The sequence below is a fragment of the Hypoxylon trugodes genome, assembly GCF_022578975.1.
Source record: "Hypoxylon trugodes strain CBS 135444 unplaced genomic scaffold F4822scaffold_4, whole genome shotgun sequence".
Classification (NCBI taxonomy): Eukaryota; Fungi; Ascomycota; class Sordariomycetes; order Xylariales; family Hypoxylaceae; genus Hypoxylon; species Hypoxylon trugodes.
Window position 1 is genome coordinate 500,908 of NW_026250019.1, and position 13,917 is coordinate 514,824.

Here is a 13,917-nt window from a genome sequence, read left to right on the forward strand (position 1 = left end):
TGGAACTGCCCAACTATATCAGATAAGTACAAAAATACATCTGAGATACATCTGAGTTGTACACTTGTACCCTCCAAAAACAACCAACCCAAATGCCCCAAATGCCATTCAAAACACAAGCGCGGCTTAGACTAGACCATTTTAGAAACAGCAAGACCCCTTCCGCGTGAAAGATCTGCAAGTACAAGTAGATGTGTATGTGTGTGGTGCGTGCTTGCCGCTCTGCCGCTTGTAAACTAATAAAAAGGTCAAGTGCTTTGCAGCTGTCATATGCTCCGTGCGTTGTCCCGTTCTTGGCAGTTCTTTATTTTATTTTATTTTTGTGCACGGTCCATTATTTGATCTTTCCGTCCAACCAGTTTGCATGGCGAATCCGGGGCAACCTCTTAACCTCTTAACATGAGCTTAAACCTTGACGATGACCTCAACATGGGATTAACTAGTGAATCACATCAACACATTCTAATGAATTGCTTCCCATCGTGTCACTAATTTTTATATTGGTTCTCTTCTAACTTACCTGACAATCATTCCTATATATACGAAACATTTCTCCAATTATTCATCTTACCAATAGATACCTACTACTTTAAAACTTGTTACATAAAATACCTTGGTACTACCTATATATAGGTTGGCATATCATATGTTTCATTGGCTTGAAATGTCTATCAATCAACACACCGAAAGACACCGAACGTCACCGAAGAATCCAACAACATAATTGACATCACAATTTCACATCATTCGTCTACACTACAATTACTAATTCCTATGAACAGCCACTTAGGGATTCAGTAAGCTCCAATGTTGTACATATAGTCCGGCCGGAGTTTCAATACGGAGAAATAATCAAAATGAGACGAGGGATCCATTCGGTCACAATCACAGATCCCTTGGTTAAGTATCAATCATTACTCGCGACCGGCATTTGTAGTCCTGATGTTGCTCAGCACAGGCTAGCAATACATCTCCAAAAAGTTTACCATCGCCTCAAGGACTATGTACCATCTTCAGAGTATCGTACCCGACTCAAAGCTCTAACCAGCGCCCTAGACCGAACTAAGAAGAGCGATGAAAATGCGTCTCCTACTCTCGCAGTCGAGAGCCATCCTATCTGGCGCAATCCTCTTTTTGCTCGGTTCATCGCACGCAGTGAAAACAAGGATACACTAGCTCTAATGAGGATCCTAACAAGTCACGAAGAGGCAATTCAAATAGACTCGCCCCAGGGCTTATTTCTATCGGGTGAAGTAGGTACAGGCAAGTCAATGCTTCTCGACCTTCTTGCCGACGGTTTGCCCACAAGCCGAAAAAGAAGGTGGCATTTTAATACATTCATGCTATATACACTATCGCAGCTAGAGAGTTTCCGGAAATCACATCAGCAATTAGATCGCGCTGACCAGGAATATTCACTATTATGGATGGCCAAGGATATGGTCGAAAAATCGCCGATCCTTTTCCTAGACGAATTTCAATTGCCAGACAGGGCAGCGAGCAAGATCCTCAGCAATTTATTCATTGCTTTCTTCCAGTTAGGGGGTGTCCTTATTGCTTCCTCAAATCGCATGCCGGAAGAGTTAGAAAAAGCCACCGGGATTGATTACGTTCCACCCACAGCTAGTGGCATTATAAGTCAAGTTTTGGGACTCAGGAAAACTCGAACGAAGGGTGAACTATTCGGTTCTACGAGCGATTTTGCGTCATTCCTTGAAGTTCTAAAGGCGAGATGCGAATTTTGGCATATAGATGGAGGAAGAGATTGGAGGCGTCGTGAGGCTAGCAAATCGCCAAACCAGCGTGTTGGTGCCCCTACGGATAGTCACATATCCGATGGCTTGACTCCTGATTTTATAGGCGAGCAAGAGGTTAGTGAATCGGATGTTGCCATTGCAGCGCCAAGAAATTACTTCCTGTTGGACAAAACCGATGAAAATTCATGGACAAGAACATTAAACGAATTAATCTCATCTTCCAATGAAAGAGATGTACCTTGGGAATCATTAACATTGACCGTCTATGGTCGGGCTATCACGATTCCCCAACAATATGGTGGAACGGTTTGGTGGGATTTTAAGGACCTCGTGTCCTCATTCGGACCAGCCGATTATATCACAATGGCTTCAACCTTTCATACATTCATCATCGACGGAATACCAACTTTAACGGTTCTTAAGAAGAACGAAGCTAGAAGATTCATTACGCTATTAGACGCTTTATACGAAGCTCGTTGTAAGCTTATCGTCCGGGCTGAAGCCGGTCCAGACAACTTATTCTTTCCGGAGACAAAAGTCGCCCCCTTACCGGTAAAACAGGATTCTCAAGGAAACCAGAGTGTTGACGATGATGCCATACACTCCGAAACCATTTCCGAGGCTTATCAAGACACAATGTCTCCTTTCAGACCTAATATCTCATCATATACAGATTCGAGCAATACGGATTATGACCCAGATCAGGATTCAGATTTTGGCGTAGGGCGGAAGTCCAAAGTGGATTTCAGTAACACCAGTGCGTTCACTGGAGAAGACGAGCGGTTCGCGTATAAGCGAGCGACGAGCCGCCTTTGGGAGCTTTGCAGTGCCCAGTGGCACGCTCGCACGGGTAACTGGTGGCAGCCATTGCCGCAAGACGCGCGCCATTGGGAAGCCTCACCGGCTTCAAAGCCCCGACCATGGCAAGGTACACCAAATATTCGAGGCGATGACGCTAGGATGGGCCCAATCGTAGAATTAGACGAGCCAACAGGCTTACAGCGGTTGCGAATCGATGAGCTGAGAAAAGCCTCTTCTGGAGAAAAACGGGAGGACCATAGGAAAGAAGATCATAGATAAGATTAACATGTGATGTTGTATTTAGACCATCATACAGGAACGCGCAAGCAATCATATAAACGAATAATACATTCAGACTTGACGGAAACAAACGCCTAGACTCCATGCTCTATGCCAGCTTCATAACGCCGCCCATAAATGCGTACGCACCTAGGTATTTCAACACTCCCGTCTCTTTAATACCACCCATCTATCATCTCCATCAGAGAAACACAGCACCATCTACACATTCGCCACGCCCGGCGCCCAATTCTCCCCAATCCTCCTCATCTCTTCTACGAACTTACGACTCGTAATCCTCTTCCCACTTCCACCAGCTCCCGCCCCTCCATTTCCCACCGGCGGTGTTAACGGCGCGTGTTCATCCGGGTCGTAAAATGGATTCTGGAGTAACCGCACGTACGCAGTCTGCATCGCGCGAAACACAACTCGTAATTCCGTCTCCCGTAGTCCGACTCCCCCTCTTACACCCGCACCCGCACCTAATAAACCACCCCCCGAACCCCCGAGGCCGGGTGTTGGGGGCGCGACACCAGCTGCGGTGGAAACGGAACCTGGGGGTAAGCGGCCGCGCATATCCACCACGGCGACGAATTTCACGCCTGTATTCGTTTCGAAGCCATACGCGGCCAGTCGTTCATCTACAGCGTGTAACAGTCCGAAATCACCTGTGACTATAGGCGTTGTAGCGGTGGCACCGCCCGCGGATCCAGGACCGGGAGTACTGGTGTTTCCGCGGCGGGAGCGGGTTTCGAAGACGTCGAGGGTGCTGCTTAGGAGGAGGGAGAATTGGAGGGGTGTGCGGAGGGGGGCGCGGGTGTTGGTTGCGGCGTCGTAGGAGGGGAAGACTGTTATGTGGAGGGGGTTATTCTGTGATTTGGGATGTTAGTCTTATGTGAATGATAGATGTAGGATGGGAGAATAGGGGTGAAGGGAACGTACGTTTCGCCCTATGACGCCTAAGCAGGCTATGGATGGTATTGCGGCTGCCATTACTACATGTATATGTATCCTACTTCAGGTAATATGCGCGTTGGTTTGAACGAGAGTGTTTAAGTGAAGGGAGCTTTGCGCAAGGCTAGATATAGTGGGTGATGTAACATTACAGAGGTTCAGTGCTGAATTGAAGCTCTATCGATATCGATAATAAGCTCCGAATTACCCCACTATTGCCGCCTAAGCTCCAGGGGAATCAGGGGTCCAGCTACCTATACCCTCAGCTATACAGGGCGCATTTTGGCCTCTTAGGGTTGAAAAGATGCGGAAAGGACAAGGGAAGAGATCATGAAGTAGTATTCTGTCAGAGTCTAGATATTTCTTCTACACCATCCCATACACGCCCGTATCTATAGAGATAATAAATGGGAAGAACTCGTTGAAAGCTCAGAGGTTTATATACAACATCGTACAGGCGCTATTCTTCATCCTCCTGTAAGAACTCGGTTTTTTCCAATCCTTTTAAAACATCCTCGATTTCCATTGGATCCGTGATAGCCCAGACACCACCGCCTTTAACGGAATCTGTCCCACGCATACCGACCTCTTTCCCTACTAGATTCCTGCCCACCTTTCCAGGTCCGATGCCTATCCACCTCCTAACCTTTTGTTCCTGATCCAAGTATTTTATGCTATCCCACCATCTAACAGTTTCGAGGCACTGTCGCGCTAAGAGATCCTTAACATCCGCAGCACTGCTGAACGGTCGGGCACTAACGTTGCTCACACATTCTAACCGGCCTGGAAACGTAATAACATCCTCGTTCTCGCGGCCTTTGACTCTGCTTTTCTTCGAGACCAACTCTCTCATCACAGCTACCGCCGGTCTCATAATAGGACTGTGGAATGGACTGTCGCTATTTAACCGTACAGCCCTCGGATCGTGACCAAGGAATTGTCGGACATGCGCCACAAGTTCCTTGATCCTTTGTACGCTCCCGCTCAACACGATCTGATTCTTGCTGTTCACATTCGCTATGAGCACCTGATCGATCGGTTTCATAGATTCAGCGCTTTCACTCCTCGCACCCGCACTGCGATACCCCACGAAGTCGTCTATAGCTTCGATAAGTTGGTTTAGATATTCGGTCTCCGTAACCACGGCTACCATGCCGTATTCACCTCCATATTTATCTTTGGCCTTTTGCGTAGCCTCCGCCATTACCTCCGCGCGTCGGCGCACCATGTACAAAGCGTCCTCGAATTCTAGCACGCCAGCTGCTACCAGAGCTGCGAATTCACCTAGGGAATGTCCGAGAGAAACGTCGACTCGCTCAGAGACTTTGAAGCCGAATTCGGTTTCGAGGATACGAAGGATCATGATCGAGGTCGCCATAATCGCTGGTTGCGCATTCGGTGTCGCGGTTAAAACTCGACTCGGCCCGTCTTGTATTATGTCGGACAATTTGTAGCCCATATAATGGTCAATTTCGTCAAGTATATGTTTCGCGGTTTGAGGAAACGCTTCTAGCCATGGCGCCAGCATTCCGACTTTCTGAACTCCTTGGCCTGTGATAGTAATAGCTGGTTAGTTCGGAACCCCGCAGTGGTTCGTTAGAGCTCCTAACCTGGAAAGAAGATAGCCGTCCGCGGCCTCGTTCCCTTCGTTGATGCATAACGCCGGAATTCAATATGGCGTATCGGAATTAATGCAGTTGTAGCTAACAAATCGGTAGCAGAGCCGAGCCGGCGACACACCCGGTCAATGAAGCGGGCGGGCCGGCGCAATGGGAATCCAAGGACGCTCATCACCGCAGACCAGCTACGTTTGCGCTACGGCGATCAATCCCCACTGTCATTGATTTCGATTCTTTCTAAATCATTGAGTGATAAAATACAATGGGAATTGATGAGGAGGGGTTCGGATTAAAGGACTAGAGGCTTAAAAAGGTGCAGAAGTTAAAAAGCTTTGAAGGACCTCTCTTCGGTAGAGGTAGGGGTAGGTACCTCGGCCCTTGTAAGCAGGTGCTAAAACGGCTTGGGGCGGGCAATTTCTTCCCCCACATCTTTCCCCGGACTAATACCTAGATGTGCTAGTGACATATACCCGAGAGTACCCGCTAAGGATAGAGTCATGAAGGGCTATTTCTCTTGGAATGTTTATATTTCTATAAGGAATCCCACATCTGGGCTATGTAATCATGGCATTGACAGGTCACATAGGTAATTATTTAATTTAATACTAGCTTGATCGTCTCGATGATCTACGCATGGTAGTATCTGTAAACTGGAGCTGTTATACCAAAACTCCAACCATGCAATGCATTCTCCAACTCCAAATGTAACGTGCTACCTTATGCGCGTTCAACATCTGATCTCAACACCTCCCTTACTGACGGTAAGGTACTTCACTCCTTTATAGGGCTTTACTCCTTCTCCGAGACCTCTACTTTTCCTCGGATCTATCAGAATGCTCTCGACCTTAATTCCGCTCGATAACCACCCCTTGACCGAGAAACTGACAGACGCGGAACTAGGCATCAGGATCTTATTCTGAGCTATCCTTTTCGCATCCTTCTCGCTTTCTGAGGCCCCTTCGTTTTTCTTGGTCTTCTTGTCCGTATTGCTTTGATACGGTTCATCGTAGGTATAATCTTTACCAAAGCCGAATCCATTAGGATCTGCATCTTCTTGTTCTTCAGTGAACGGACCCAGGACTGTGCACCGAAGGCCATAATATGAACCCCCGGCTGAAAGCTCCTTCGTCGGTATATGCCATTCTAACACCTTATCTGCCAGGTTGAAAGTGGCATCTCCTTTGCTCGGCCGAAGATCCAAAAGGTTCCTAACTTCTGAAGGTAATGGCACTGAAACAACAAGGTCTTGTAATAACGGCGCGGCAGCTGATCCCGCGTGAGGGCCTCCGAAACTTCTCCCGGCCGATCCCCCTCCCCGATTGGAACCAGATAAAGATGAACTAGAGGGTCCGAAATTCCTATTGAGATTGAGTCGCACTTCAAAGTCGGAGCCAGCGGAACCCAAACCGGTCTTGACTTCTATATTCACAGGGAGTCTTAAACTGTTTGAGCTCAAATTCCCAGCCTTGCCATTAGTAAAAGGTAATAAATCGACCTCGTAGCCTGCGAGAATGAAACGTCCGTCTGGCGGTATGAAGCTGAGCTCCCCTGGGCTGTCCCTCCACCTATTTAAGCGAACACATGGGTGGAATACCGGCAGCTCCATGACACTTCTCAGATTGTGTTTCCCTGATGGTCCTGTAAGATTTAAGAGTATATCTGGAACTCCAGATACTTTAGATGTGAAAGCGATCGTGCCATTTGCGTATGCGGCAATCGGCCTACCAGATGGCGCGAGAGTAACCGATAACGTCTCTACAATATCGGCATAAAGTTCATTCGATGTATGTCGCACATTCGCTCGTCTCCAAGGTAGTGCCGGCGCATTTTGAGCTATAAGTGACGGTGTACTGGAGTTACTCGGAGATTTTCCCGGTAAATTGATGCTTCCAAGTAGTTTGCCCAACAAACCTTCCACCTCAACTACATCCCTCAAGGCGTTCGGTTCTGTAGTACTGATAGTGCCAGCGTCGCACATCTCGGTAAGGAGTTGAGCGACGACATCGTAGTTAGCTTCGATCTTGTGTGCTAATACCGGCGCACCAAGAAATTCTTCGAGGGCATCGATTACACGATGGAGAAATTCGAGTACGAGAAGGGGTTCTATTTCGGAGGAAGATGTGGCTAGATAAAGTAGATTGGCATGCGTGAGACTGAATACAAGAGTCGGAGAATTCGTATTCGGTAGGTAGATTAGATTGGGTCTTGGAGCTGGGTGTTCGAGGTAGAGTGGAAGAAGATGAGTTGCGGAAAGTGGACGGGAGGTATAGGTATGAGAGAGAATCGCACGACTATATTAATATTGTTAGCCCAGATAAATACTCTATGGCAACGGCTGAGGCTGACTTATGCTCATCATAGATGTGCAGCGCCTCTATTACGCCGTTCATGGTGGCCAGGCTGCGACAAGCATCGTCGGGATGGCGTAGCTTGAAGTGAAGAGAGATGTATTAAAGACGGAAATAAATACAGTGATGCCGTCAGAGGGGCAGCACTAAGCGAAACTGTGGAGCAGATGCTATACTGCCTTTATCGATAACAAATTAGGTACAAACCTTCTGTATCTAGTGGGGTCCTTGATCCCCGAAAATTCCCTAAAAAGTTCTTTTTTTTTTTTCTCGCGATTCATTAGCCTGGAACAAATTCGACCACCCCCGACTTAATACCTCGCCAGAGTATACGAGCAATGGCAGGACCTGCTAGTACAACGTCCTCCATGACCTCGACATCTCATACTCTAACCCATGCTCCCTCAGTAGGCTTTTTATCTTCCTTCGCCGACTCCTCAAAGCCTTCCAGTGCCGTGGAGATGCTCCAACTCTTCGAGGCTATAAAATCGGGTAACCGACATACCTTCTTACAGCCCGCCTCTTCGATTCCGAATGCTTCATTACAACTTGCAAAAGCGACACTAGATGCGTATGCTGGACAAATATGCGACGAACAACAACAGCGACAAAAAGAAGAAAGTAAGAAGCGGAAACGGACAGAGGATAGTTCGAGTAAAGGCGAAATCCTCAAAATCAGAAAACTTCACGTGGATGGGTTTGAAAGTGGCCAAGTTTGGCAACAAGCAAAGAGGATCATTATAAGTGCGCTTCAAGACTCGAAAAGTGCACTCCAGGAATTGGAAGACCGGAATGAAATCCAGGTTAACGGCGTAAATGGAGATGCGCAGATCGAATCCGATGAGGATGCTTCTGAGGGCGATTGGGTTGACGATGAGTCGGCTTCAGACCTTGAAGGTTCAGAGGAGTTCGCAGAAGATCTCGACGAGGACGACGATTTAGATGGGGACGACCTCGAAGACGGCGACGAGCCGTCGATAGATGGGATGGAAGAAGATCTCGAAGACATTGACGAAGAGGAAGAAGACGATGACGATCAATCCGAAGAGCCCCCCAACGAATTAGTCGAGGACCCGAATGGCTTAAACGATGGTTTCTTCTCAATTGATGATTTCAACAAACAAACCCAATGGTTTGAGGATGCAGATGCCCGAGCAGATCCAGACGCTGATCGTGCAAGCGATGATGATGAAGTAGACTGGCATACAGACCCCTTCGGCGCAAAACCATCTACCAGTGGGGAAAGTTCTAAAAAATCTAAAGGTATGGATGAGGAGATGGCTTTTGATATGGAGGATGAAGATGAGGACGAAGATGGGGGCCCTACTTTCGGCGATATGGATTTAGATGCGCCGGAAGGCGAAAGCGAGGACGACGAAGATGAAGACGAAGCGATGGATGGAGGCGATGATTTCAATGCGAACGAGGTCTACTATAAGGATTTCTTTGCACCTCCCCAACGAAAAGGGGCAAAGGGAAACAAACCAAAGAAATTTAGGGAACCCCGACGCACGGAACCAGAGGACAACGATGTTGACCGAGCCATGACCGATGTCCGACGAGACTTGTTTGAGGATGAATCGGAAAGGGAAGACTCCGAAGACGCCCTATCCGATGCCTCCGCAGGCGACCCCAAATCGAGAAGGTCTGCACACGAGAGACGGCAAGCTAAATTAGCTGAGGAAATCCGGAAGCTCGAGGCTGCGAACGTAGCCAAGAGGGAATGGGTGATGTCCGGTGAAGCTAAGGCCAATGACCGGCCGATGAATTCTCTACTGGAACAAGATCTTGACTTTGAGCATGTGGGAAAACCTGTGCCGGTGATAACCGCCGAAGTGAGCGAAAGTATCGAAGACATGATCAAGCGACGTATCCTAGCTCAGGAATTTGACGAAGTCATTAAACGCCGTCCTGATGCATCTGAGTTCTCAAATAATACTAGGCGAGGATTAGTTGAATTAGACGACACTAAAGCTAAGCAATCCCTTGCGGAGATCTACGAAGAGGAACACGTCAAGAACACAAATCCGGATTCCTATGTCAGCAAGGCCGACGAGAAACTCCGAAAGGAAGAAAAAGAGATCGAGCAAATGTGGAAAGAAGTCAGCGCCAATCTCGATGCTCTTACGAGTTGGCACTATAAGCCCAAGCCTGTTGCACCTTCACTTACAGTCGTGTCGGATGTTGCGACGATCAGCATGGAAGACGCTCAACCCACAACAGCGCAAGGAGTTGGTGGTGGTGATAACGCTCTTGCTCCCCAAGAGGTCTACAAGGCAGACAAAGACACAGCTGAGAAGGGCGAGGTAGTCGCCAAGAGTGGATTGCCCATCGCTAAACAAGAAATGAGCCGTGAAGACAAGATTAGGAAGCGCAGGAGAGAAAAGGAGAGAACGCGGAAGGCTGGTGGCATCAACGGCAAGAAACCGCAGAGCACGAAGGCCCAGGTACAGAAACAAACACTCGGCGATCTTAAGCTTGGTGGCGTCAAGGTTATCAATAAGAAGGGTGAGATCGTGGACATGGAGGGCAATAAGGCGAAGGCTGCTAAGGCTGCGTCGAGTAGTAGTTTTAAGCTCTAATTGCATTATAGCAGGTTGTAATAAAAGTTAGCATTAATTTGTACCTATGGGCTTCTAATGTTCGGTGACTATTCAGGCTGTAAACTCCCTAGAATATAGCTCTCTTAGGTGTATATTTCGCTACATGATCGGCCCGGGTAGCTACGGAGACAACAGAGATTAGTTCCGCCTCAAGCAAAGGAACAATTTATCTTGAGAATGTTTAGATAATTGGCGAATTATTATCCTACGAATGAAACGAAGTGCCAACGAATATGCCGGAATTTTTATTGTCTTGAGTTCTACAACCCGATAGCTGGTGGTTTGTTGAATCCAACGAGCTGGTATGTCTTTGGGCGGGTTTACAGGATAGCTCCCCCGACGGGTCAACTATAAACATGGCCGGCCCCACTAACTCACTTTTAGTTAGCTGCTTGGGTACAATCCAAAAAAGATCATCAATTTTTGGATGAAGCTCTAGCAAGCAGATCCGTTTATGCCCTGCGCATCGCGCTCACCTTTACGCCATGGCTAAGGACATACCTTCAGTTGGCATCCTTGACAAGCCGGAGGATTTAAAGGACCTCCTTAAACAGGATCGAGGAGACGATTGCACCCCATGCAGAGTTGTAGGTCAGTTGGTGCATCCGCAAATTTGCACAAACCGAGAATCATAGCAAAATCGAGACTGATAGCAAACACCAACGAGTATAGGAGGCGGCGCATTCCTCGGTCTAGCGGCTTACAGTTACTATACCGGTGAAAGGGAACTCAATCGAAATCGCGCGAAAATCATAGCGAGCAAATCTATGTTCGGCATACGGAGTCGCAAATATGGGATTGCGGCTACTTCGATAGGGCTTGCCTGGCTGGGTATTTGGAGGCTGTTCCTATAAAGCAAAAATGATTCTTAATTAAGGATATGGTATCACGTAGGACTAGACACACTCCACTCTTAAGAGACCGATGGCGCCGTTTATTACTACACCTATGAAGCCTCGCCACGAGCTCGGCTGGGAAGACCACACTCCGAGGACGGCTTGCCTTTACCAATGAGCACTATGACGATACGAGGCTAGCAAGAGCGATAGGTTATCCATCATATGATGTGAACTTTGAAATAGTTGGGTGTGGGTTTATATCATTTCTATCACGTATGAGAAGACGGTTTGCGAATATTCTCGGGAGCAAGGGCATTCCGGTTCCGTACGGCTGGAAATCAAAGCTATGCCTGAACTGAGAGGGCATAATATTTATTTTGGCGTGGAGGACGCAAACTGTACGGACGCGATAGGTCATATAAATAGGGTAGTCCGAGGAAAATTACAGTGTCATGAGCATGGATCTCAATTCCTATGGGTGCTCATTCCACACTCCCAGATGGCATATCTATTCCCGGTATAGTGGTTACAGGTTGAGGGTTGGATAAGTGAAGTGGACGTCTCATTTGGAGCATTCTCGTGGCTAAGAAAAGATGGTGTTGCTCGGACCATCTCTATTAAATTGCATGGGTGCAATTTTCTCACGCGACTCCAACCACCATAGCTAAGAATCGGCTCGTGATAGGCTCAATCCCTGATAGTCATGAAAAGCACGCGGAAGTATTGTAAGCTAACGTTCTAGCTACCGAGGGGAAAACGTGTCCGTTGGGTTGGGTGTAAAAAGTAGGTCAATGGTACAAACATGATGTACCTGTTTTAATAAATTAAAAAAAAAAAATAGTCTAGCATGAGAAGTGCACTTGTATCGTCAACCTAGAGATCTCATAAAACTTACACACATGGCTGTTCTGCACAACATCGAACGCCATCAGATGCTTAAATAGTAAAGAGAAGCCATCAAAAAGGAACATCACCATTTCTATTGGATCAGATTGAGCGTATCGAGTGTATCAAGTTCGTAATGTTCCGGTTTCTTGTTATTTTGGAACTACTAAAAAAACGCTTTCCCTTTTTCTCGGCCAGTCAATCCAAACCGATTCCCTTTCGGGTATGCGGCAAATCCCATTTTCCTCGTCCCTAATCCAAATAAGAAAAGGGGAGGTCTACTAGTCTTGCTTTTCTTGCTTCTTATAGGTCAATAATGACGGCCCCACGAACACGTTCATGCAGGCCATCAAATTGCAGACCACCATCTTTTAATGGCTAGCTGCATCAACAATGGCGTCCACTACCATCTCAAGTCTCAGGTCGAAGAATTGGCCGGCGGAAGAGATAGGACAACATTATATGGCATGCTTTGCTTTATATCTTGCATGTTGTTTCGTGATTGTTGGTGACACAAGCCGTTTTTGTACATCTTGTGCTACAGAGGCGCTGGGAGATGCCCAATCTGCTGATGTACAGTAGGTACATGTATGATGACTTATTAGGCCTGCACCAATTAGTATATAGACAAATGAAACATCATGTACGATAGGAGATGACCGTGATATAGGGAAGGATACTTAGGTACCGCCGAAGAAGAAGAGAAAAGGTTTGTGCTTAAGGGTAGGTAATATTATTATTATAATAATATTAGTTGAGCATGCTGAATCGAGATTGGATGAAACTACCTTGCTTGTTTACTAGACAAGCCTGAAGGTAAAGCCGCAACACAGACAGCAGTACCAAATTCGACCCAACTCTGTTAAATGGAGACAAATAAAATAGGATTACCGTCCCTTTCATCAATCATGATTCACCCGGCAACCATCTCATTTTGCAGCTTACACATCCATCAACACGACCAGAAAATCCCAGCATAATCTAAGATACTTGTCGAATCAAGGAATATACCCGGCTTTCAAGAATTAGACGAAACTTGCTAAGAAAGCCAATGCTAATTTGTACTCCGTAGACAACAAATACACAATTATATCAGAAAACACAAATAGGAAAAAAACAACCTCAGACAACGGTTATCTGGATATTACGTTGCTCGCAGATCTCTCATCAAATGAGAGAATAAAATCCCCGAGCGTGTGCTACTCGAGCTTGTGATACTATTGTTTAATTGGCACTTATTCTTTACCTACCTCCCTAATTTTCCTGCCTTTTTTCTTTTGTAGTACACGTAAATCGATTCATGCATAATGCCTCTTATCAAAGAACTGGTTCTGTAACACTTGACATTGACCTAAATCAATTAAAGTCTATTAGTAACTACAGTAAACATTAGATAAACCAGTGAACTCTAAAAGATGCTATTTTTATTTCATCATTAGTAGATACATGCATTGTGCGTATCACATGGTAAAATGTAATACATTTGAATTGTACATGCAAAAACCAGAATAAAACAGATCGAGGTCGTGATTGATATTGATGATGTTTCCAAGTTTCAAATGAGGATAGCCTTTTTAAGGGTCGATAATACCTAGGTATCTAAGGGTACCTAAGGAAATGTACCTACCTAAGTACCTTACATGTAAAAGAGGCAGGTGTCCCGCCACGCTACTAGTCCCGTTACCCGCAACTTATCGGCTGCTCCTATCAATTGCCATGTGCTTAGGTACATGCAACACTAGTACATTACCCCTATAATTCTATTGTACACCTGTAAAATAGCGGGCGCTCACCTGCACCTTGGGCAGTTGGCCCCGACGAGTCAAATCCCC

General features: G+C 46.6%; 5 protein-coding genes across 5 annotated transcripts; 2 read left to right on the plus strand and 3 right to left on the minus strand.

Annotated features, from left to right (window-relative positions):
- Nucleotides 1-332: 332 nt before the first annotated feature.
- On the plus strand, nt 333-2,948 carry F4822DRAFT_199031 (AFG1-like ATPase-domain-containing protein). The gene has a single exon (XM_051453693.1). The coding sequence runs from the start codon at nt 858-860 to the stop codon at nt 2,835-2,837; it is 1,980 nt and encodes a 659-aa protein (XP_051315165.1). The 5' UTR covers nt 333-857; the 3' UTR covers nt 2,838-2,948.
- F4822DRAFT_199049 (snare-like protein) lies at nt 2,949-4,080 on the minus strand. The gene is made up of 2 exons (XM_051453694.1): nt 3,780-4,080; nt 2,949-3,707 (listed from the first exon to the last, which is right to left on the minus strand). Exons 1-2 carry the CDS (start codon nt 3,828-3,830, stop codon nt 3,060-3,062), a joined length of 699 nt encoding a protein of 232 aa, XP_051315166.1. The 5' UTR covers nt 3,831-4,080; the 3' UTR covers nt 2,949-3,059.
- Nucleotides 4,058-5,947, minus strand: F4822DRAFT_398146 (malonyl CoA-acyl carrier protein transacylase). The gene is made up of 2 exons (XM_051457670.1): nt 5,402-5,947; nt 4,058-5,342 (listed from the first exon to the last, which is right to left on the minus strand). Exons 1-2 carry the CDS (start codon nt 5,580-5,582, stop codon nt 4,252-4,254), a joined length of 1,272 nt encoding a protein of 423 aa, XP_051315167.1. The 5' UTR covers nt 5,583-5,947; the 3' UTR covers nt 4,058-4,251.
- F4822DRAFT_398148 (Mu homology domain-containing protein) lies at nt 5,948-7,866 on the minus strand. Its single transcript, XM_051457671.1, has 2 exons — nt 7,757-7,866; nt 5,948-7,701 (listed from the first exon to the last, which is right to left on the minus strand). Exons 1-2 carry the CDS (start codon nt 7,798-7,800, stop codon nt 6,138-6,140), a joined length of 1,608 nt encoding a protein of 535 aa, XP_051315168.1. The 5' UTR covers nt 7,801-7,866; the 3' UTR covers nt 5,948-6,137.
- Nucleotides 7,867-7,886: 20 nt separating this feature from the next.
- Nucleotides 7,887-10,393, plus strand: F4822DRAFT_398149 (Mpp10 protein). Its single transcript, XM_051457672.1, has one exon. It carries the CDS (start codon nt 8,097-8,099, stop codon nt 10,338-10,340), a length of 2,244 nt encoding a protein of 747 aa, XP_051315169.1. The 5' UTR covers nt 7,887-8,096; the 3' UTR covers nt 10,341-10,393.
- Nucleotides 10,394-13,917: the final 3,524 nt, after the last annotated feature.